At 44.5% G+C, this 25,006-nt stretch overlaps 1 protein-coding gene across 1 annotated transcript; it reads left to right on the top strand.

Annotated features, from left to right (window-relative positions):
- Window positions 1-1,975: 1,975 nt before the first annotated feature.
- On the top strand, window positions 1,976-25,006 carry TTC5 (tetratricopeptide repeat domain 5). Its single transcript, XM_040353485.1, has 10 exons — window positions 1,976-2,092; window positions 5,009-5,141; window positions 5,255-5,466; window positions 6,565-6,715; window positions 10,063-10,154; window positions 15,687-15,743; window positions 17,308-17,454; window positions 17,565-17,743; window positions 22,638-22,782; window positions 24,450-25,006. Exons 1-10 carry the CDS (start codon window positions 2,039-2,041, stop codon window positions 24,567-24,569), a joined length of 1,290 nt encoding a protein of 429 aa, XP_040209419.1. The 5' UTR covers window positions 1,976-2,038; the 3' UTR covers window positions 24,570-25,006.

Here is a 25,006-nt window from a genome sequence, read left to right on the forward strand (position 1 = left end):
TTTCAGTCTGCCTAAAACCCGGACATATACAGCTAAAGTGTTAGGGTTTGGCTTGAAGAAAAGGTGGCGGCCCCCTTTCCATGCATCCAGCCCCTTAATCTACATTTGGGGTGGCAGATGCATGGATTCCAATGGGAATGGGGGGCGGTTGAAGCATGTGATTGGAGCCAGAGGCTCTAATAGGCTTAAAAAAAGGGTGGGCTTGGAGGGTGTGGGTAACCTGACCGGGGGGTGGGGGTAACTTGACTGGGGTGGGGGGTAACCTGACCACTGGTGGCAACCCTACACGGAACGCAAGTTCTGGTGTGAACAGGGACTTAAGCCTTATACATACGATCGTTTTTTCTGCGGACAAAGTGTAGGACTTTTGTCTGAAGGGCGTTGGCCAGGAACGTGTCTTGCATACAAATGGCAAAGAATTGTCGGCCAACAAACATGAAACTATGTGTTTTTTAAGCTCTTTAGCGCCACCCTTTGGGTAACTTCTGCTAATGTGTTATGGTGAGCATTGCTTCTGAGCATGCGTGTTTGTACTTTGGAGTTTTGTCCAACGGACTTGAGTACACACGATCGGAAAATCGGACAACACACAATTGTTGGCGGACAATTTTAAAGCATTCTATCCCACATATGTCCGATGGAGCATACAAACGGTCGTATTTTCCGACAACAGCCTGACGTCACACAATTCCTGTCGGATAATCCGATCTTGTATACAAGGATTTACACATTTACTAGACCCAGCCTGCAGCTCATTGGAGTAAAAAAGAGTGCAAGTTTTGATTTCCGGTAGAGATGAGTTCAGGGGGATGGCCAATTTCATATGTATTCTGGACTAAGGACGAGCTCACGCTCACTTCCTGGCGGGCTCTGCACGTGTTCTATGCGAACACGCCGGAGTTCATCCTTATTCTGGACCGATCCCTATGGTTTGGTGCTTGTTCTCTCTACTTCTCTTAGATCCCTTTCACACTGAAGCGTTTTAGCGTTAAAAATAGCGCTATTAAAACGCTTTCCATGCATCTCAATGGACCCTTTCACACTGAGTCCTGCAATCAGCATCTTTGGAGCAGCTTTTGGGCGCTGAAAAAAAACGCTCCAAAAAACGCCCCTCTCCATTAAAATGAATTGAAAGCGCTGTAAAAACGCCTTGCCCTTTCACACTGAGGCGTTGCACTGGCGGGGCGTTGAGAAAAGTCCTGCAATCAGCACCTTTGAAGCAGTTTTTGGGCACTGAAAAAAAACGCTCCAAAAAACGCCCCCCTCCATTAAAATGAATTGAAAGCGCTGTAAAAACGCCTTGCCCTTTCACACTGAGGCGCTGCAAAAACACCCTAAAACGTTAGGGTCTTAGCCCCCATTCACATCTAGGCGTTTTAACGCCTGTAGTGCTACGCCGCTGCCGCCAGAGGGATGAAAACACATGTCCCTCTATGGAGATGGTTCACATCTCCACGCCGAACGCCGGACGCCTGAAAAAAGGTCCCGGACCTTTTTTTCAGGTGGCTTTCGGCGTTCGGCTAGGAGATGGGAACCATCTCCATAGAGGGGGTCAATCTGGGGCACATCTAGGCGGACAATACCGGCGTTTTGTCGCCGCAAATCGCGGTACAAAACGCCGCTATTTGTACCGCGATTTGCGGCGACAAAACACAGCAAATTTGTCTGCCTAGGTGTGAATTGAGCCTAAGCGGTGCTTTACCAGCACATTGGGATTGCAGATGAGGCTTCGCTCGAATAACGCCCCAGTGTGAAAGGGGCCTTGTACATCTTCACAATGCAATAAATAAAAGCAGAGATCTAGTCACAGTGCACATTTCCCAGTCTCCACAAACAAGCCCCAGAGAATTCCCTTCAGTGAACAAACGGATGGATCACACCGAGCACCTGTCTTGGCAAGCTGTGTGTCCTGCAGCAGTAGCATGGCTTGCTGTAACTCCGCCTGTCCGCTCGGTGGCGCTGTGAGCGGGCTCCCGCCTTCCCTTGTACATACAATCCTTTAATTGACTCTCGGAGAGGGAAGCATAGAGGTGCTGGAATGATGGCAGAAGGGGGAGCGGAAACAGAGGTTGAAGTGAGGAAAAGGCTGCAGGTACAGCACTTGTGTCAGGGAAAGCTGCATGTAAACAAGCAGCAGAGGGCTGTGTCCTGTGTGTAGAAAGCTCCATGCTGTGTGGGGGAGGGGGAGGAAAGGCAGGCTGGTGTCATGTCTGCCCAGTCCTGGACATAGCTGTGTGTGGTGGGGGATGCACGTGGTGGCAGAGCTGGGTGCAGAGAGATGAGGTGGGTGTGCATGGCTCTGCCTCTTGCATTTCTCACAGTATAAGTTTGCTGCACACTTGGCTGTCACTTCTACCTGCTGTACGGTTGTCATGGCAACAAGGCTTGTGGCCTGTCCTATAACCTCCATCCACTGTCTAATATGTTCTATGTATACTGGATCTTCACCTGACCTGGCTTCCTACATAGGTTTGTTTTATTTGTTCTCTATCAGTAAAGTGATATGTCACAGCTCTACACTATAAACTAGAGGAGCCCACTGCTATAGGTCCCCATACTAACTCACTGTCTACATAATATTCATTCCATACACCCGTCAGCCATAACATTATGACCACTGACAGGTAAGGCGCTAACACAGATGATCTCTTTACAATGGCACCTGTCAGTGGGATATATTCGCCAGCAAGTAAACATGTTGTTCCTGAAGTTTGATGTTTAAAGTGGTAGTAAAGCCTGCTTTATTTTTATATAAGGCTTACCTGTAGGTAAAATGAATATCTCCTAAATGTGCACTGTTTAGGAGATATTCATCCAGCCGCTGACGTCACCAGCACATGTGCTCTGAAGGTTCAGCATACCTTGCCAGAACCAAGGGCCGTGTGGGAGTGATGTCACCGCGGCTCTGGGCCACTCACAGCGCCAGAGCCCGCAAACCCGTAAGAAAAGCCAGGGGAAGATGTCAGCCCTTCCCCTATCAGTGGTGACAACGTGCTGCTGGAAATGCTTCATTTAACCACTTAAGGACAGCCTAACGCCGATATACATAATGGCACGGCTGGGTATAGGCACGTACAGGTACGTCCCCTTTAAGAGCCCACCAGTGGGTTGCGTGCTCACAGCCCAGTCCTGAGCTCCGTAACCACGGGACCCGCGGACCTGATCACCACCAGTGTCCTGTGATCGGGTCACAGAGCTGAGGAACGGAGAGAGGTAAGTGCAAGCAAACCTCTCCCTGTTCTTCCCAGTAAGGGTCCTTTCACACTTGCGGACCGTTCGTCCGTTTTTTCATACGTCCGTTTACGGACTGCAATGCTTTCCAATGGGATAGCGTACGTTAGCGGATGAGCATCCGCTAACGTCCGTTAACATCAGTCTCCGTTAAGCTCAGTTTTTTTGAACGGAAGAAAACCCTATTTTTCTTCCGTCAAAAAAACGGAACGGACGAAAAACGGATGTTAGCGGACGATACGTTTAACATCCGATCCGCTAACATCCGTTTTTCATCAAAATATGTAATAAAAATAAAGTTCTAACAAAAAAAAAAAAAAAAAAACGGATGAAAAAACTGATCAACTGATGATAAAAAACTGATCTAAAAAACGGTCCGCACGTGTGAAAGGACCCTTAGAGTGTCACTGATCGTCTGTTCCCTGTCATAGGGAACGACGATCAGTGACATCACGCGCCAAGCCACGCCCCCCACACTGTAAGAATCACACACTAGGGCACACTTAACCCCTTCAGCGCCCCCTACAGGTTAACCGCTTCACTGCCAGTGTAATTTTCACAGTAATCAGTGCTTTTTTATAGCACTGATCGCTGTAAAAATGCCAATGGTCCCAAAATGGTGTCCGATGTATCCGCCATAATGTCGCAGTCACGATAAACATCGTTGATCACCACCATTACTAGTAAAAAAAAAAATTATTAATAAAAATGCCACAAAATTATCACCTATTTTGTAGACGCTATAACTTTTGTGCAAACCAATCAACAAATGCTTATTGCCATTTTTTTTTTTTTTTACCAAAAATATGTAGAATACGTATCGGCCTAAACTGAGGGAAAAAAGTTTTTTTTAAATTTTTTTGGGGGGGGATATTTATTATGGCAAAAAGTAAAAAATATTGATTTTTTTTTCATAAATGTCACGACACAGTACCGAATCGCAAAAAGTGGCAAGGTTTTTTAGCAACAAAATGGTCCGGGGCTTAAGTGGTTAAAGGTAAGTACCGTATTTATCGGCGTATACCGCGCACTATTTTGCCCTGAAAATCAGGGCAAAATCGCGGGTGCGCGATTTACGCCGATACCCGATTTCCCGCCACGAGTTTGAATACTGCGCTGACATATACCGGGCGCAGTACACTCGTGTATCTTCGGGCAGTCTCGGCGCCTCTCGTACTGACGTCGTGAGCGTACAGGACGTCGGCGCGAGAGTTGCCGAGCCTGCCCGACGATACACGAGTGTACTGCGCTCGGTATATGTCGGCGCAGTATTCAAACTCGGCGCGGGAAACGAGCGGGGAGGACGCCGCAGAAGGACGCCGGACCTGACGAAGAGGACACCCAAAGCCGCAGACGGACGCCGGACCCGACGAGGCCGCCGATGGACGCCGCGCAAGACACCAAAACTGTAAATACAAAACATCTTTTTTTCCACAGGAATTCGGGCAACTTTAGGGGTACCCCGATAAATACGGTATTTCATAATCTGCAGTGTATACTAGCAGATTATGCCATTGTCTTGCAGGGTTTAAAAAAAAAAAAAAAAGTAAAGTGCGGTTTACTACCGTTTTACTACAAAGAATTTTCCCTTGGAATGGGGTTTTCTTATTTTCTCAGGTAAAAGTTGAATATTCACTTTGAACTTGTATTAAGATCTTGTGTGACCGCACAGAACATTCTACTAACATTAGCTTATCCTGCTCACTGTATACATTGTAATTGTACATCGTTGTCATTTGTAATGCTGCCACGGAGTTTAACACGTTTTCTCTTTCAGGAACTTGTAGACAAGCTTTATTATTTTCGGGACCACTATTTTGACAGCCACAGTGTGGAAGATGCTATTCGGAAACAGTATGATGTAAAACAGGAAATGGAGCAAACCATTTTTCTGATAGAGGAGATTGATGGTAATTAAATGGCAATCATGTGAATGCTTTTTGTAAGGCAATGCTTTGTCTGAAAGAAAAACTGTACTTTTTTTTTTTTTTCTTTTTGCTTTGTGTCCTTTCCTATAATGCAGATGTTTGGAAGAACAAGGCCTTCTTTTTGATGCTGAAGGGAAAAGCTCTGAATGTTACACCCAACTATTGTCAAGAAGCTGATGAGCTTCTGTCTAAAGCGGTTAAGCTGGATCCTGGCCTGGTTGAAGCTTGGAATCAGTTGGGAGAGGTGTACTGGAAAAAAATGGATGTATCATCTGCTAAAACCTGTTTTTCGGGGGCTCTCAACCATGTAAGAATCCATTTACCATGCCTGTCTTTCTTATTTTTCATGTAGTTTAAAGGTGTTGTAAAGGAAAAATGTTTTTTCCCTAAATAGCTTCCTTTACCTTAGTGCAGTCCTCCTTCACTTACCTCCTCCTTCGATTTTGCTTTTAAATGTCCTTATTTCTTCTGAGAAATCCTCACTTCCTGTTCTTCTGTCTGTAACTCACCACAGTAATGCAAGGCTTTCTCCCTGGTGTGGAGTGTTGTGCTCAACAACATGCATCTAGAATAACGCTTATGTGGAGATGACCGATTTCGGACATAACTTAAAACTTCTGTGATAAAGAAGTCATGTGATCATGACGAAACGCATCCGGGCTGAGCCTAGTGATGTGCTCTTGCCCATCAGGAAGTATTTCACGATACATGCTGGAATGATGATGTGGGAGTCTTGTGCTTAAAGTGACACTAAAGCTTAGATTTGTGTGTTTTTTTTTTTTTTCATACTACCCTCCACTGTGCAGTTCGTTTTGCACAGAGTTGTCTCGATCGTCCACTTCTGGGGTCCCACAACGGCTCCATCCCGCAAGAGCTAACCCCCTCTGGGAAGCTCTCTCCCGAGGGGGTTACCTTGCGGGCGTGCTCCCACGCCATACAATCGGCGTCCATAGCAGCCAATTGTATGACTCTGCCCCGCCCCCCCGGAGGACGTGTCAGTGTATTTGATTGACAGCAGCGGGAGCCAATGGCTGCGCTGCTATCAGTCTATCCAATGAAGAGCCGATCAGGCATGGGGACAATGATGTGGGATCGCGCCCTCAGAAATTCGGGGCTCAGGTAAATAAAACAGGGGAGCCGGTGACTGCAAGGTGTCTTTTCACCTTAATGCATGTTGTGCATTAAGGTGAAAAAACATGAAGGTTTACAACCCCTTTTAAGGGGACATACCCCTGTATATACACACCATTGTGCATCACTTTATGATTCAGGTGGTGTGGGAAAACATTTCAGTGTCGGCAGCAACTTTTTTTTTTTTTTTTTTTTCCATCTTTTTGTGGTTTGCGCAAATATTTCCCCCATGCATTTCTTTCATGTAATTGTTTGCTTAATTTCTACTTGACAGTGTAAGAACAAGGTCTCCTTGCGTAACCTGTCAATGGTAATGAGACAACAACGATCACAAGATGCTGATGAGAAATCCAGAAACATCATGGACAGCGTGAAACAAGCTAAGCAAGCTGTGCAGATGGATACAAGAGATGGGACATCCTGGTGTAAGTGGAAAGTATAAGACAATCAATTATGTCCTTTAAAGCGGTGTTACACCCCCCCCCCCCCCCAAAAAAATAGAAATAATTAAAACCAGGAGCTACATATATACTGTAGCTGCTGGCTTTTAATAAATGGACACTTGCCTGTCCTGGAGTCCGGCGATGTCGGCACTCGCAGCTGATGTTTCCACCGTTGTGGGTAAGGGTACCCGGCAGTGTAGCCTTTTCGGCTTCACGCCGGGAACCCTACTGTGCATGTGTGAGGGCCGCTCCTCTCTCCTACTGGCCCATCGGCCAGAGGAGGGAACCCCGTGCTGACGTCACCGGCCGCAGCCCAGACTCCCGGAAGTGGGAAAGGATACCTGTCAGAGACTGGTATCCTGTCCCCCCTGAAAGGTGCCAATTGTGACACCGGAGGGGGGAAGACACCTCTAGCAGTATCTTTCCTGTGGACAGGGTTCTCTGTGATGCCAAAAAAGGAAGATTGATATAATAAAGTCTAGGCTGTCGGCAAACCAGCAGAAGAAGGAGATCAAAATGTATAAAAACTTTGCAGTGTGTATGAAATATTTGCCAAGAAAACCAGTAGATCAATGCAGATTAAAAAAGATATGGGAGTCTCATAATCCTTGAACTAGTTCAATTCATTTTGGGTGTATCCAGTACATCCAAAATCCGAACAGTTTGTTTCTATGTTGCTCAGGTGGCCCCTGTCTTTTGGTTTAGAGCTCCTTAATCCCTTTTACTGTAGTCATAGTTGGTGGTGGAGAAAGGGGGGGCGGAACTTTTAAAGTGATCTAACCGCAGTGGGGATGGGTACCTGATTCCCCCACTGCTTTAAGTCAGCCATAGATGGTACAATTATCTTTCCTGCAACCTGTAGAAAGAAAGTCTTTTTTTTTTTTTTTTTCCCCCATCAACACAGTCAGAGTGGGGTGGTGGGAGGTGCTGTCCCTATCAGGAGAACACAATGATTAGTGTTGGTGGCTATAATCGCATGAAAATTCCGACAGGCTAATTGTACCCAAGTTGATTTATCATACGACTTTGGTACAGTCAGTCTGCCTGCCCATACATAGTTCCAATCTCAGCCAGTCCCTGCTAAACCAGCTGAGATTTGAACTGCCTATGACCAACTTAACAGTACTGTGAATTGCAGTGCATTTGGCTTACAGTGCTTCCCTACTCTTCCCCAGGCTGAGCCCCACTCTGCAGAGCATCGCAGGAAGCAAATATAAAGTATGCATGCTAGCTGTTTTTTTAAATAGATTTAAGAATATTTTAATGAATGCATAATTACGGTAGCTTCAGGTTTTTTTTTTTTTTTTATCATTTCCCTGTTTACATTTTTATTTTCAGAGTGTTAGATTACCTTATTTTATGTTATGTCAAGAGAAAGGCAATAAATAGTTTGAACTATTTGAAAGTAGGGCTTTTTTTTATGGGCACAGTTTATACTAGATTGTTACATTCTGTTGGTGTAGGAATGCCTTGAAATGTATTCAAAGATCTGCAGTCTCTGGCCAGGCAAAACCTGCCCACCCTTAGAGCCCTTTCACACTGGGGCAGTGGGTGCACCGGCGGTAAAGCGCTGCTATTTTTAGTGGCGCTTTAATGTCGCGTTCACTTCGCTATTCAGCTGCTAGCGGGGCGCTTTTAACCCCTGCTGGTTGTCAAAAAAGGGGTTAAAAGCGCCGCTGCAATGGCGCTTTTCCGGCGGTTCGGCGGCACTGCCCATTAATTTCAATGGTGTATTCACCGCTCCTACAGCGCCTCAAAGATGCGGCTAGCGGGACTCTTTACCGTCCTGTCAGCGCACCGCTTCAGGACTTTCACACTGGAGTGAATGGAGCCGCGCTTTGCAAAGCGCCTCAGTGTGAAAGGGGTCTTGCTGAGCCTTCTGACCTTCAACCTCCAGTAGAACATGTTGAGTGAAAGATGGGATCATTTTCTGTATAAAAGTATTACTGGGTTTGTGTTTTCATGCTGAATGTGTTCTCATTCAACCTGTGTTACACCAAAGGTGCCAAGACTGGGGAACAAGAGACAATTTGGCTTAACAGTTTAACAGTTGGCTTAAGAGTTTCTTACCGCTGTGCTATATAAATGGGTTTAGTACTGTGCTTGAATGGGAACTCGGACGCAATCAAAGCCCCATTAAAATGAATTAGGGAAAGGGGGCACCTGGGAGGAGGAGAGCCTGGTCATGTGACCTGTTAGCCATCTGATAAGCCTCTACTCCAGGGGTCCTCAAACTTTTTAAACAGGGGGCCGGTTCACTGTCCCTCAGACCGTTAGAGGGCCGGACTATAAAAAAAACTATGAACAATTTCTTATGCACACTGCACATATGTTATTTTGAGCCCACCCTCACCGTCATTTCAAGCCATCATTGCAAGCCCACCCTCACTGTAATTTCAGACCATCATTGCAAGCCCCCCCTCACCACCATTTCAAATTCAAGCCATCATTACAAGCCCCTCCCCTCACCATTGCAAGCCCCTCACGATCATTGCAACCCTCCCCTTCATCATTATAAGCCCCTCATTGCAAGCCCCCCCTCACAATCATTAATTGCAAGCCGATCAAGATCATTGCAAGCCCCCCCAATCATCATTACATCATCAGCCCCTCATTGCAAGCCCCCCCCCCCACCTTCATCATTACATCATCAGCCCCTCATTGCAAGCCCCCCCCCCCCCCCCCCCCCCCACAATCATCATTTCATCATTACATCATCATCATTTCATCATCATCATCAGCCCCCCTCACCATCGCAAGTCCCCTCCCTCACCATTGTAAGCCCCTCACAGCCTTTCTCCTTACTGTGCCAAACTGCTGTCACGGTCCCGCTGTGTCACGATCCCGCTGTGTCACGAAGCTCACAGTGTTGGTAACAGTTCTGGCGCGCTGTGATAAATGTCCCACCCTCCTCCTCCTAGACCAGCTCGTATGATAGACAGAACACTGGCTCTATCACACGACCTAGTCTAGGAGGGCAGGACATTTATTACAGCGCGCCTGAACTGTTAACACTGTGATCTCTGTGACACAGCGGGATCGGTGTGTTACAACCTGCCGTGTAACCGGTGTTGCCTGTCAGGGTCGGGTGGGCCGGTTAAAAGTCCTCCGTGGGCCGCGGGCCATAGTTTGAGGACCCCTGCTCTACTCCAATCACATAGAGCTCTTTGCTGCACAGAGCAATTCATGGGACACCACAGGCTCCACACTGCAGCTCACATTTTACAAATTAACATTTCATGATCAGAAAACCAAACAATATTGTGTGTGTTTTTTTTTTTTTTTGTCTTCATGCTTCACACTGTGATTTTTGCAATTTGCTTTCTCAGACATCCTGGGCAATGCGTATCTCTCTCTGTTCTTCTGCACTGGACAGAACCCAAAAATTTCTCAGCAGGCTCTGAATGCTTATCTGCAAGCGGTGAGATTCTTTTCAGATTTTATATGTTAATAGAAAATAATAAAAATGGTAATAGATGCAGGATTCTGGTTAACCTTGTGTGATTTGTATTCTGAATGAAAAGTCTGCTGTTACTGTGTTCTTTACAGATATATTTCCTTTAGTAACTTGCAATTTCTAATCATATGTATGTTACATTGGCAATCCAGACAAGTACCGAATAATATCCTAGACTCTGTTTTACAATTGCTGTCTGAATGTAACCAAAAATCAGGAAAAAGGAATATTATAGCCCACAGGCAAGTGTGGGGGGCATTAAATAATATGCAAGCCCAACATTTCATATTCCTGATATGTGCCTGCTGTACCATGTACTTGTATGCAAAAGTCTTCTTTGTATTGCTTCCTTTGTGTGAAAAACCTGGTGTTCCTTCTGGTCCCTCTGCTTTCCATTTTTTATAAACTGACCACACTAAGCAGGAGAACACTTCGTGGTCAGTTCTCTAGATATGCTGGGAACTCGGCCTGCTCCAATGATCAGACTAGGTCCTGACACATAAACCTCACAGTGGGATAAAATAAGAGAAATATCCAGAAAGCAAAATGAGATATCCCATGTAATTAAAGGACCGGGTAAGCATACCTGGGGACTAAGGTAAATTGATCTGGCCCTAATGGGTGATACAATAAGCCCCCACTATACCAAATGTAGATAGCAGATAGCTTTGGGTCAGTGCTAGTAAAGAATTTTTGAGACTAAGTTCTCAACATAAAGGTTACAAAATGTGGTAAGAAATCTATTCTTGTGCGAGGAATAATGTTCAGCTGGGGTCATGTAAGCTAGTTCATATGTTGGTTATGGCAGGGTTCGACAAACCCAGTCATGCTTCAAAATTGCGTCCGCTTGTGGAATGGCGACAAAATTTTATCCTTTTAAAATCTCCATAGGCGACGTTTAAAAAAATTCTAGAGGTTGCATGTTTTGAGTAACAGAGGAGGTCTAGGGCTAGAATTATTGTTCTCAGTCTACCAATCGTGGAGATGCCTCACATCTGTGGTTTGAACACCACTTTCATATGCGGGCGCTACTCGCGTTTGCTCGGCTCCTAACGTTTTTAGCTGGCTCCTAGATTCCAAGCACATTTGACAAGCCCTGGGTTATGGCATCCTGCAGCATTTTGTCTACTAGCAAATTAGAGAAACTGTGTAATGGGAGGGACCACAACAGCCTAGAACTTCAATTGCTATATTGATACATTATCACTATATTTTCTGTCTGTAGAACATTAAGACTCCATTCACACTTGTACGACTCCCAAAGTGCAACTTTGGGTGCGACTTGCTTTGTTCATGGGCAACTGCTGCACAACTGTCACATGTAAAACATTGAGGTGCGACTTTTAAGGGTTGACATTAGCCCTCAAGTCACATGAACTAATTTGAAGTGGCTGCGACTTTACGTTGCATAGATCTGGACGGTACTCAAACATGGGGTGCCATTTGCAGAAGTGTGAATGGAGCCTAATTCCATTGTTCTTCAGATTTGCAGGTCTTATTCACCTACACATTTGCTTAGATAGAGGCTGCTGTACCCTCTATCCTTGCAGTCTGGTAACTTCCACACTGTAGTTCTTCTGCAGCGCGCGGTGATGTAATTATGGCTGACTCCCGGTCTAAACCACCTACTGCACCTGTATCCTCAAACCTTAGCTCCGCCCTCAACTCTGCTCCAGTCCTGCCCAAGCCCTGGCAGCATCCAGCTGTCACTTCCTGCATTTCCCATTGCATTATGGGAAATGTTGTGCTGGTTCCCCACACGGAGGTGACATACAGAAAATACTCCTCCCAGGGCAAGAAAGTGCTTTGGAGGGAAAGATGACATCACTGGGAACTTAAACTTGAGAATTGATGGAATTTGTCAGCATTTTATTAGAGCCTGGAAAGAAGATCTTAAAATCCAAATTTGGCAGGATCCTGAAATTGGATTTTAAATATTTGGATATTTGGCAGCCATTGCTGATGTAGAACCTCAAGTGTTTTTTTTTTTTTTTTTTTTTTTATAGTTCATAGTGCCCGAGAACAAAGAAATGCACACAAAAGGCAAGATCCTGCAGTGTGTGTGTGTGTGTGTGTGTGTGTGTGTGTGTGTGTGTGTGTGTGTGTGTGTATATATAGAATATATACTTTTTTTTTTTTTTTTAAATCATCATATACCTACCGTTTGGGAATGTGAAACGCAGATCTTAATGAAAGTGCTGAATGTTGCTGCTAGTAAGCTTCAGCACAAATTGAAGCTTGTCAAAAGCCTCCTGAACCCTGCCAGTCACTCGTTTTTAAAGTGACAATCTGCACCCTATTATGTTTTGTGTTTAGCGTTCACAAGCTGAAACTGAAGAGTACTTTGAGGTCTACAAGAAAACTTAAGCTTGCGGAAAGCTTTGCAAAACCTTGCACACACTTATTTTATATAAGCTGAATTGAAACTGAAAAAAAAAAAAAAAATTCCGCATAAAATAGCAGCTGCCAAAAGGACTAATACATTAAGCCTGGGTTCACACTGATGTGAATTTACAGCGGGTTTGATGCGTTTAGAAACACACAGATTTGCAGGTTCACATCTATGCGTTGCGAATTTGATGCGGGGGGTGGGGGGAGGGTCCTGTGCGTGTTTGGTGCGATGTGCAGTGTGAAATTTATCTTCATAGGCTTCAATTGAACTTGCAGCACACAGTTCACACCCCCATCGAATTGTTGCCTCCTGAAAATTGGGTATATTTGCACCCGTCCACCTCCAAAACCCGCATGCAAACTTGCACCTCACACAGGACAAAAAAACAGATCAAACTACCCGTCCACCTCCAAAACCCGCATGCAAATTTGCACCTCACACAGGACAAAAAAAACGATCAAACAAAGTTTAATCTGTTTTTTTGTCCTGTGTGAGGTGCAAATTTGCATAAGGGTTTTGGAGGTGGACGGGTGCAAATTTAGTAGTGTGAACCTAGGCTAAGTCTCTAAAGAACAAATTTGAAAATCAAATAATCCTGTGTAGGAACAAATATGTGCTTGTAACGCTTCTATCAGAGTGCGCTAAATAAAATGCAATGTTCCACATATATACATTTTACCAGTTATCTTGCTGTGAACTCCAGCAGCAGAAGTGAGACTCCTGTATATGTGCCAGATCATCCAACACTATTGAATTTGAAGCAAAGGCTTATCTGAATGATGGACCTCGGAGCCTAAAGGTCAATATTTGCTTGAGAATACAATCCCTGCACAGGATTAGGAATAGACCTTGGCTGCCTTTACAACTTCCAACACTATCCGTCCACTAGTTTCCAAAAAAAATAAAAAGATACTGAAAGTGTACTTCATCAAAGTTTGCTTGTCATCCACATCAGTTTTTTTGATGTAGGAATTCACAGTAAGATAACTGATGGAAGTTATGCACATGAAACGTTGCATTTTTTTATTTAACACATGGTGGTGGAAGAGTTGCTGGCATTTATTTGTTTTTACAACCTTTCAATATATGCACTGCAATAGTTTGAGGCTTCCATTTAAGATGGCTATAGACCTCAAACATAAAAATGATCAAAGCACGTCCTTCTATATTGTGTACTAGTCCCAGTCCAAAGTACTGAATATGATTCCTCTCTATCTGCATGAGTCGCTGATAGAACTCTAAACTGACACAACAGCCTGCAGGGCAACAACACACCCCCCCCCGTAATTTCCCTTCCCCCAACAAACAGCAGGTGACTCATAGCCTCAGCTGTGTATGTTTGTTTTTCTATGAGCCTTTGTACAAGTTGGTGTGTCCCTTTCCTCCATGCAGCCATCAGAACACAAGGAACTCCTGTGCTCTAGCTCTACAGTGTTTATGACATCAAATCCCTGCTTTCTGCTGCTGAGAAAAATCCTTTGATCTGTGTGTTTTTTATAGAAGGTTCTACAGGATAAGTGACTTCAGATAAACAGGTACAACATATATAGGAAGATTTGTTTTAAAGTAGTTAAGTCACTCTAACATTTATGCACAGTGCTGTCTCCTATTGAAGTGTCCCCCTCTGTGTGTGATTTATAAAATAAATGCTGTAAATACCTAATTTCAGAGCGGTGATCTGCGATCACATGACCGGCTGGCTCTCTCCTTTCCTCCTCTGACAGATGCTGCGGGAGTGGGCGAGATTTCCCTACTGACATCAGTTGGGAGGAGAGAGCCGACCAGTCTTGTGATCAGGGATCGCCGCTCTAAAATTAGGTATTTACAGTATTCTCTTTTTTTATAAATCGCACACAGAGGGAGACCCTACAATAGGAGACGGCGCAAATGGTGTATAAATGTTAGTTATTTAAGCAGCAGGACGGAGGGCACTGTCACTAGCTGACTGGCAGGGGGTGGTGGACAGAGACAGGAGAGCTGTGGATGACGGAGGCATGTAAACTGACCACAGTGTCAGGGCTTAGCTGCATGATAAACCGTGGTTAGTTTACATAGGGGAGGGTAGAAACTGGCAGTGTTCAAAGGGGCCACACGCACTGTGCTGTATAACATGCTTTAAAGTAGGAGGATCCTCCCACTTTTTTTTTCTTTAACTCTTTAATCTCCATGTTTCCTGAGGCCCAGTCACTTTACTGGATATATGTTTGCATACAACCAGTTAATTTAGTAGTTTGAAGTAGTGTAGCCACCTATCTTGTCTCTAGTCAAGTCTAAAGCACTGTACACATGGCCCGGATTCTCGTCAGGAAAAAAAACGGTTTTCCTGACGAGATTTTGGCAAGATTTTCTTGCCGGCTGAGTGTACACCCACACCATTCAAAAGAACCGCCGTTCTTTTGAATGGCACGAACGCGGTGACGTCATCGATTACGACGAGCATGTGCTAGTCCCATTCAATGCCGTCACCGCCATCTTGCTTCACCCTACCTAGGCCTTGGAAGCTACCGAGCATGCGTCAGTCATTACGAGCATGCGTGGGTTTCCATGGACAGGTAAGTATACACACACTCGGGTTTCACGGTACTGCCGAGAACCTCACGACGAGAAAATAGAGACGAGGTTCTCTATTTTCCTCGTCGAGATTCTGGGCAGTTTTCTTGACGAGAAACCTCAAATCCTCGTACACACGAACGGTTTACTCGCAATTTTCTTGCCGAGAAAACCGTGCGTGCGGCTTTAGATGCACAACTGTTTCAAAACTTTAGTCCACCCTAAATCTTTGTTCTACCTCTTGGCTATAAAGACGAACTAGTATTGAGGTCACATTTGAGTTTCCAGGTCTGACCACTTTCTGCAGATGTTACAAGGGGTCTCTCTTGTTTCAGCTTTCATTTATGTTATGCTAAAAAGACAGGTATAGAGACCTCATATTGGGGGGGTGGAACAACCTAGATATTTAAGGTACAATTATCTTGCTGCTGAATATACAGGTAAGAGAAGTCTGTGGATTATTTGGCGCACCTTCATCTGCCCGTAATCAAAATAAATAAAAACTAGGGGAGAAAAGACACACATGCCATTTTATTCACTATTTTCTACTGCAGGAGAGAGTTGATAAGACCGCCTCCAGTAATCCAGATCTGCACCTCAACCGAGCAACTGTAAGTGATATGAGTGTGAATTTAGGATGATTTTGCATTTCATCATAACCATTTATTCCACAGTAGTCATTTACATGTCTAATTGTATGGTAACAGTGATGATTATTCTTGTTTAATATTGTAGAGGGGCCACAATCTTTGTGTGTGTGTATATATGTGTTTATATATATATATATATATATATATATATATATATATATATATATATATATATATATATATATATATATATATATATATATATATATATATATATATATATATATATATATATATATATATAGAGAGAGAGAGAGACCCAAAATGTCCAAGTAAAAGGGGTGTGTAGAGGACTCCATGTTAGTCTGTTACTGTAAGCCACTGACAGCTCTTACTAATGTGTGATGGGGGCCTAGCTAAAGGATAAATTTACCTTTCATAATATGTTACACCAATATTCGGGGTGTAACATGTTATGAATGCACCTCCTGCTCCCCTGTTGTGACAGCTAAGGGGGGATCTTCTCCCTCCCCCGCCTGGCAGTGTCACTCATTCACAGAACTCTGTAAATAGGAAAACAACAAGGTCCAGCAGTCTTTGCGGCTGTCGACTTGTAGTTCTCAGTGAACTACCACGGCGCTGTGGTAGTTGATTTGTTCTTCCTGTCAATTTATTGGCTTCCTTGTATGAGGTACAAGCAAGCAGATACACCGACAGAACTGCAGGAGACCTGCATAACATAAGCGATCTGCTAATCGCTGGTGCAGTGCCTCTTTCTTTTTTTTTATCTGAATATTTTTTATTAAAAACTTTCAAAAATACAGAGCGAGGGATCAAATTTGTGCTTAGTTGTCAGATAATATAATTGTAAAAAAATCAAATGCAATAGAGATGTGAGTAATAAACGGGTATGCGAGTAGTTCTGCTTATATAGGATTACAAAAATGAAAGTATCTGAAGAAAGTCGAGATATACATCTCTAGCAATATAAATGGTAGGCATAAGAACCTCAATCCCTCTTTCTCTCCCCTTTTTGGTGCAGTGCTTTACAGGCTCCTGCAACAAAAAAAATTAAACACATTATTTTTCACCTGCAAAAAAATATGCATTTTATTTATTGTCAAAAGGTGAACTTCTCCTTTTGGCTTCGCTGCCTCCAAGATATTTGTATAACCTGGTGATTATACCAATTACATTTTGTTTTAGGTCTTATATATTTAAAGATGGACTCTATTAATTATGGCTTGGCTGCTTGGTGCTTCTGATTTTCATTCACATGTTATATTTGTGCACCCAGCATCTCTTCTGTCTGATTCCCTATAGTCACCCTGTTAACTTGTTCTCCATGAAGTCCTCATTTCCTATCATACTGAATAAGTGGGTCACAGAGTCCCGAGTTTCCAAATCCTCCATATGAAAAGATAGACGCACACTACTGTAATCTTCCCAAATCATTTATTTCAGTGACACAGAGGTTTTCGTCAATGAGGGGTTATTTCATACTACTAAGCTGTTAGAAATGTTTGTGTAGATGAGCTCTTTGAGTGGTGGAGAGTTTTTGATTGATGCAGGTCTTTTCTGCTAGTTGTGCAAATATGAGGAGAACTACCAGGGAGCTCTGGATGGTTTCTCGCGGGCCGCTGCCCTGGAGCCTTCATGGACTGAACCTGTGATGAGGGAAGAACAACTGTTGGATTATCTGGGCAGACTGTATGGCCTGCTGAACAACAAGGTATTGTCATTCAATCTTCACTGCATGCTTTCTACTTATCGTTTGCTGCAGGTTTTACTTGTCATTGTATAATCCTAAGTCATGTGCTTTATTCCGTTTTAATTTGACAGGGAAAGATACGTGGGAAGCGACTACAGAACATGCTGAGTAGTTTAGGTCCTGTTCTTCTGGGTCATTATGGTGGCCTCCAGCTGAAACCACTTAGTGCTCTGCAGCCAGGAAGAAACCCCGGTTGTGTGGTTCTTGGAAGAGTTGTGTTCAGCCTAATGCCCGAGGAGCGAGTGCCATTGTGAGTATAACTTTATCCCCACATGGCCTAGCTGGCTTTGCATATTGCGTTTTTGTGTTGTAACAAACCAAAAAAGTGATTTATTATAAAGAAATGGAACAATAATAAAGTGAGTGATAAATCTGGAGCTTCTCTTTATGCTGAACGCTAGGTAGATGGAAAATACAGAATGAATTGTTAACTTTATTTTCCCCTAATCGTCTTTCAGGACAGCCACCTGAGAGACCTTGGCTCCTCCCCTCTGTTGGAAACACCGCGCCAGCCCATAAATTTCCTCCTCCCCTGCTGGTCCTCAGTTATTTGTGTTTCCTCCAGAGGGGAGACACCATAGGAACAAGCCAGGAGAGCCAAGGGAGGCTCAGGCAAGACGGTCCTGAAAGGGAGCGGGGGCTCTCTGGACTCAAAAGACAGGTACTAACCTGAAAACGGCCACCCTCACATCCCTGAGCGCAGGTGTAAGTCGGGGGGGCTCCGTGTTTTGTATGCACCGAGTGAGGTGCGAGGAGGTACAGCCAGCGTCCCATACTCAGCGCTGTGGCTGCCGGAGGAATGGGGATTCCAGACGCGCAAGCCACGCTGTGTACTAGGACCGCTCGGAGCCGATGGCGGGTGAGGTCATTCAGGGGCGGGTACTTCCGGGTTCGCGGCTTCCGGTTCCGGGCGCGAAACTCAAAAACGGAGCCAGGCAATGGCTGGAGGGAGCTGCATAGATGCTGTAGAGACAGCACACGCGGCGCTGGTGACACAGACATGTCGGAAGCAGAAGGGAAAGATGTTGCTCCAGCAGAGACCAGCTCCAGCCACAGCAAGGTAAGGGGAACCTAGGGTGGATTTCCCCTCTCCTAAAAAATAGCTCACCATCCCTCTACACCCCCCAGGGTAATAGGGAGGGGGAGGTGGGTTAACCCCTCAGTGTCAGAGGGTGATTCATAGGGCCCCTAGTGTGGTAAGCCCATATGAAGACACTGCGCACCTGCTGTGTAGCAGGGGGAAGGCTACGGTACTAATCATGGGGTATATATGTTCACTTGTGTCTTTCAGAAAACTGACAAAGACAAGAATACCCACAGTTCAAAGAAAAGATGTCCATCCTGTAAAGTCACACTTAGGGAGTCATGGAAAAAGGCTATTTGTAGCGACTGTATTGATAAGTTAGTACAGGAGCACACTGCGGAACAAAGTGATTTGGCATCATCAGTTAAAGAACTTTCTAACACTTTTGGGTCATTCAAAACATTTTTTGAAAACTTCCAGATCCCGCAGCTTCAGTCAGCTCCTCCTGTACAGGCAACAACGTTAGTCCCGGGAGTAAGACCTTCCACTAGTGCAGGCCCTTCAAGAGTTCCTAGTGAGGAGCTAGAAGAGGAACCTGACAGCGCAGTGTCCGGTTCACAGGAATCAGAGGAGGAGGCTCGGGAAGGTGATTCCAGGAAGCCCTCCCGCTACAAACTCTCTTTGGAGGATGTAGATCACTTATTGGAAGCTATTTATGCCACTCTGGGTATTCAAACAGAGAAAAAACCATTATCATTGCATGACCAAATGTATGAGGGTTTAGGCGACCAGGAAAGTAAAACTTTCCCAGTCCATGATGTTTTGATCGAAGCAATTAAAAAAGAATGGCAGGAACCAGAAAGAGGTTCAGAATGGACTCAATTTACTCAGTGAAAGCCCTACTACCTCCAAACTGTTTCCTGGTCTCCTTAGATCTAAAGGACGCCTACTTACACGTCCCAATACACAAGGACCACCAACGGTTCCTGAGATTGGCGATAGAGACGGGAAACAGAACCTTACATTTACAATTCCAGGCCTTACCCTTCGGCCTCTCTTCCTCACCCAGAATCTTCACCAAGATTCTGGCGGAAGCCCTGGCACCCTTGCGAGTCCAAGGCATTTCCATCATTGCATATCTGGACGATCTGCTGCTGTTCGCAGAAACCCCAGAGAGGTTGCAAAAGAACCTCGAGACCACACAGATCTTTTTGAAAGATCTAGGGTGGTTAATAAATGTGGAAAAGTCAAATCTAAAACCCACACAACAGATTACATACTTGGGGTACGTGATAGACTCTGTGCAGTAAAGGATTTTTCTACCCAAAGAGAAAATAGAAAAAATCCAAAAAGAAACAAAGGCAATTCAGGTGAATTCACCATGTACCATCAGACAGATCATGTCAACACTGGGGTTGCTAACATCAGCAATCCCAGCTGTTCAATGGGCAGCCTTACATTTCCGACCACTGCAAATGTTCCTTCTAAAGGTTTGGGACCACAGGCAGGAGTCCTTAGACACCCAGGTTCAAATACCGACACAGGTAAAAAGAACCCTTTGGTGGTGGAGGACGGTGGAAAACATGACCATGGGTCGGCTGTGGACACTTCCCATTTCCCAAATCCTTACCACGGACGCAAGTGGGATAGGATGGGGAGCACATCTGGGCTCCCAAATAACCCAAGGGATTTGGAAAGGGGAAGAGAGGAGGAGATCCTCAAATTGGAAAGAATTGAAGGCAGTGGGGCTTGCACTTCAATTCTTCCAGGGACAACTGAAGGGACATCATGTTCAAATAAGATCCGACAACGCTTCAGTTATTGCCTATGTAAACAAGCAGGGTGGAACAAGGAGCGGAACCCTGTGGGCATTAGCGAAAGAAATCCTGACATGGGGAGAAAGGAATATTCTCTCGCTATCAGCAATCCACCTAAAAGGGGATTTAAACACAGTAGCGGATTTCCTCAGCAGAATTCAGCTGAAGGAAAGCGACTGGGAACTAAATCAGGAGGTGTTCAGGCAGATCACACTAAAATGGGGAACACCTCAAGTGGATTTATTCGCATCCAAGAAGAACAAAAAGGTCAAGACCTTCTTCTCACTAAACAGAGAGGACGGAGCACTAGGAGTGGATGCTTTAGCACAAGGGTGGACTTTCAGGACATGTTATGCCTTTCCTCCACCAGTATTAATTCCACAAGTGTTACGGAAACTGCGTGCAGAGAACACCAACCTGATTCTCATAGCACCTCACTGGCCCAGGAGACCGTGGTTCTCTATACTGAAAGAGCTAGCTATAGAACCCCCCTGGTTGTTGCCAGTCCAGGAGGACCTACTCTCCCAAGGCCCAGTATACTGCCCCCAAGTGGAAAAGTGGAACTTGGCCGCGTGGTTTCTGAGGAGCAGCTGCTGAAAGCAAAAGGTTTCTCAAACCACTTAATTGCGACTCTACTGAAAAGTAGAAAGATAGAGACACGCAAAATTTATGAAAAGGTATGGAAGTGCTTTGGCAAATGGTGCACAGAAAACTCCTTTAACACACAGAGTTCAGTGGCCGTCCTAGAGTTTTTACAGAAGGGAGTAGAAAAAGGACTAAGCCTTAGTACGCTAAAAGGTCAAGTATCCGCACTGTCGGTGTTCCTAGAGGAAAGGCTAGCATCTGACCCATGGATAGTCAGATTCTTCAGATCCTTGAGCCGGCAGAGACCTATTCAGACTTCAGTCTTCCCGAAATGGGACCTGTCATTGGTACTACAAACTTTGACATCCAAACCTTTTGAGCCTTTGGAGGATTGCAATCTAAAGACGCTGACACTAAAAGCAGTCTTTTTGGTGGCAATCACCACTGCAAGACGGGTCTGTGAGTTAGAGGCCCTATCGATCAGACCCCCCTTTTTTTCAGATCTTCGCAGATCGTATAATTTTTAAGTTGGATCCGGGATTCCTGCCTAAAGTAATCTCAAGGTTCCATAGAGAACAAGAAATTATATTACCTTCATTTTGTCCGAACCCTTCTAGAGAACAGGAAGTGAAATTCCATAGCTTAGACGTCAGGACATGCGTCTTGCATTATTTAGAAGTGACTAAAACTTTAAGGAAAACGGACTCTTTATTTATTTTGCATTCTGGAGCTAGAAAAGGACATAGAGCTACCAGGCGCACTATAGCTAGATGGTTAAAAGAAGCCATTGAACAAGCTTACAGTTTAGGAGGCATACCGATCCCAGAGGGTATCAAAGCGCACTCCACAAGGTCTATGGCAGCCTCACAGGCAGAGAGAGCTGGAGCAACGCCGGAGCAGATCTGTAAAGCGGCGACATGGTCCAGTTTTGCCACCTTCGTAAGACACTATAGGGTGGATCTTTGGTCAGCTAAGGATCAGACCTTTGGACGTAAGGTCTTACAAGCTGTGGTCCCGCCCTAGGGTAAGTGCTCGGTTATCCTCTCAGGTGGCTGTCCTGAAAGACGATTAGGGGAAAAACGAAGTTACTTACTGGTAACGTTCTTTCCCGTAGTCTTTCAGGACAGCCGGGTAACCCACCCAAAGGTATGTATAAGATTTCCTTACACATCGTTAACCATATCACAATTCCTGTATCATGTTTTCTTGTGTCTCCCCAGCAACTGGAGGTGCTCTAAAAGAACTGAGGACCAGCAGGGGAGGAGGAAATTTATGGGCTGGCGCGGTGTTTCCAACAGAGGGGAGGAGCCAAGGTCTCTCAGGTGGCTGTCCTGAAAGACTACGGGAAAGAACGTTACCAGTAAGTAACTTCGTTTTTTTTACATGCAAGCTGTGTGAATACCTGAACGTGGTCTAGTGTTAGGTCTGGTGTCAGGTCTTGGACAGCCTGGGCTTAGGATATGTGGGTTGAATGATGCTGGCCATCAGACTGTGGACACCTAGTGGCAAAAAAGATACTGAAGGGAAAATCTCTCTGGATGACAGGTGAATATTGCAAAAGTTAGTGGTGTGTGTGTGTGTGTGTGTGTGTGTGTGTGTTTTGTTTTTTTATTACTATTTTTTTTTTTTTTTTCTTTTTCTAAATCTCGTTATTGTCTGAATTCTTCTTCTTTAAATCCAGTTATTGTAACTTTTTATTTTTTTTTCCCCCCAATTAGTACATTTGGCCTTGTGGATGCAGAGGGGACATGTTATTCTATAATGGTTTACAACATGGTGGAAAGCTGGGGAGTCTTGATTGCTGATTCTGTGACCATCCCAGAGCCCCAGCTTAAACATCACAATATACAGCATAAAGGACAGGTGAGAGCTCACTCCAAATGTTCTGGATAATATACAGCCAGCTGTATTGTGATTATAAGCATTGTCATGTGCCCGTTTTGCAGTAGTCATTTCCTTTACCACCCTCCGTTTGATGTGTTTTCCCATAACCTTTTTAAAGAGTAATGCAACAGAGCAATGAAAATTCACTGTTGGGCGGAATCTAGGTAATGGGAGGACAACAGTGTTGGCACCCAACCACCTGTCAAGGGATCAATCGGCGCGCTCTCTCGACTGGGTCTCTTCACTGTTGTTCGGTCCACGGCGCTGGAATCCTAACTGTGGGCAGCTGACTGTGACTGTTTGCTGCTTCACGGCTGGCTGCGAAGCCACGCTGCTCCTTCTAAATGGTCCTGCAGTCTCTTGGGACCTGTGACATGTCCCAAGAGGCTGCAGGGAGAGGGGATGGCCAACTTTCGTTACGATTGCCTCGGTCAAAGTGGGAGTGGGTACCTGTCAAAACCAGTTGCCTGTTCCCCCCCCCCCCCCCCCCAAAAAAAAGCCAATTTTGACAGCGGAACTTCCCCTTTTTGAGGGAAGTTTTACTGACAGTCTACTGTTCTTTAAAAGAACACAACCCACCGGTTACTGAATATTCAAATGTCCAGTAAAATAATTCTATCCTAGGTACACCTTAAAGGACTTTGTACGTTCCCCCTTTAAAAAAAACAGCTTTCTGTGCATTATCACATTTTTATTAGTGTGTGTGTGTGTGTGTGCGCGCGTGTGTGCGCGCTGCCTGTTTCAAATGTACAGTGCAGTGTACAATACCAGCCTATTCTTGGCACCATTTTACAATGTAACTCCAGCATGCATGTGCAGGACTTACTTTGTCGATGGCTGTCCAATGGCAGACCCGGAAAAAGACCAGAGAAAGATGTCAGCGGCTTTGAATGGAGCTAGGGCACATTGGAGGGTAGGTCTCCCATAATGTGCAAGTACACTTGATGTATCATACCAAATGAAAAGTATTAATTTAGTCAATAGCTGAACTGATTTATAAAATGTAAACGACTGCAAGAACAGAAGTGACTAGCTACAACACCTAGTAAGTAATTTTGGCATTGCAGTCTATTATGCCTGATTTCCCTATATTTTTCCATTTGTGTTGAGTAAATTTGCATGTAAAGCACAATCGAAACTGAAAAAAAGCAAAATGGGAACGGTACAGGGAGCACAGGCTACTGGCACAATACCTCTGCTTTTGTCCAGGCATTTCTGCAGTCCAACCTGCCTACTTTTGTTGGTAGTTTGGTGAGCCTGACATGTACCTGCATGCCTTGTATTCTTGGAATACCCAGTGCAGGCTCCTTGTGCGTGCATACATACAGAAAGCCTAATGTAAAAAAAAAAAACGCTACACTTGTTACAACTACCAATCAGATTCAAACGTGCTTCAGAAGTTTGAAAGCCGAGAGGAAGGAAGTGACTTGGCAAAGACTTGCGCAGTAAATACTTTCTCCTGACCCTGAATATAATGCATTTGCTGTCGCTTTACAGAGAACGCATAAGGGTAAACTGAACAAGCTTCATGACTTTATCTACAGCATTAACTTGATAGCATTAGTTATTTATTTCTTATGTTGCCTGAAATTACTCTTTAACTTACTGTTTTTTTTGTTTTTTTTTATTGTATTTTTCTTTGACAGACTTTTGTTTTCCAAAGTATACGAGTTGACTCTCCAGTTCAGTTGTTGGTGAATGGCAAGCCCCAGGGACCAAGCACTCAGGCCAGTGCGACGGTGGCTTACAGACCCCAGAGCGAGTGACTTCAGGACTGTGAGATTTCCTGCTGTAAGCTGTGAAAACTAGGCATTAGAGCAGGATGGTTCAAGCTGGCGATGGCCTTATGTTCTGTGCTGAAGTGAAAACGCTCACAGGAATAGAAGAGACTTACAAAATGCACTTAATTTGGTACAGTAGTTCACTTTTTCTAACGCCTTGTTGAAAGCCTATCTTCCGAGTAGAAGAAGTCTGTACCCCCCTCCTTTTTATAAGACCTTTCTACATTCCCCATTGCTTCTAATATGTGCCATTTCACTCAGCTCATTGTTGTTTTACTGGCTGGTAGATGTATTTATAAAGCAGATTCAGATTGTGTTTATTTATTTTTGCCAACGCCTTTCATTGCCCTCGCGTTTAGAGGAAGATTAATATTTCTTTTTTTGTAAAAAAATAAATTTTGCATTTATTTGCTAATAATTTA

This window comes from Rana temporaria, chromosome 1 (genome assembly GCF_905171775.1).
Source record: "Rana temporaria chromosome 1, aRanTem1.1, whole genome shotgun sequence".
In the NCBI taxonomy this organism is placed as follows: domain Eukaryota; kingdom Metazoa; phylum Chordata; class Amphibia; order Anura; family Ranidae; genus Rana; species Rana temporaria.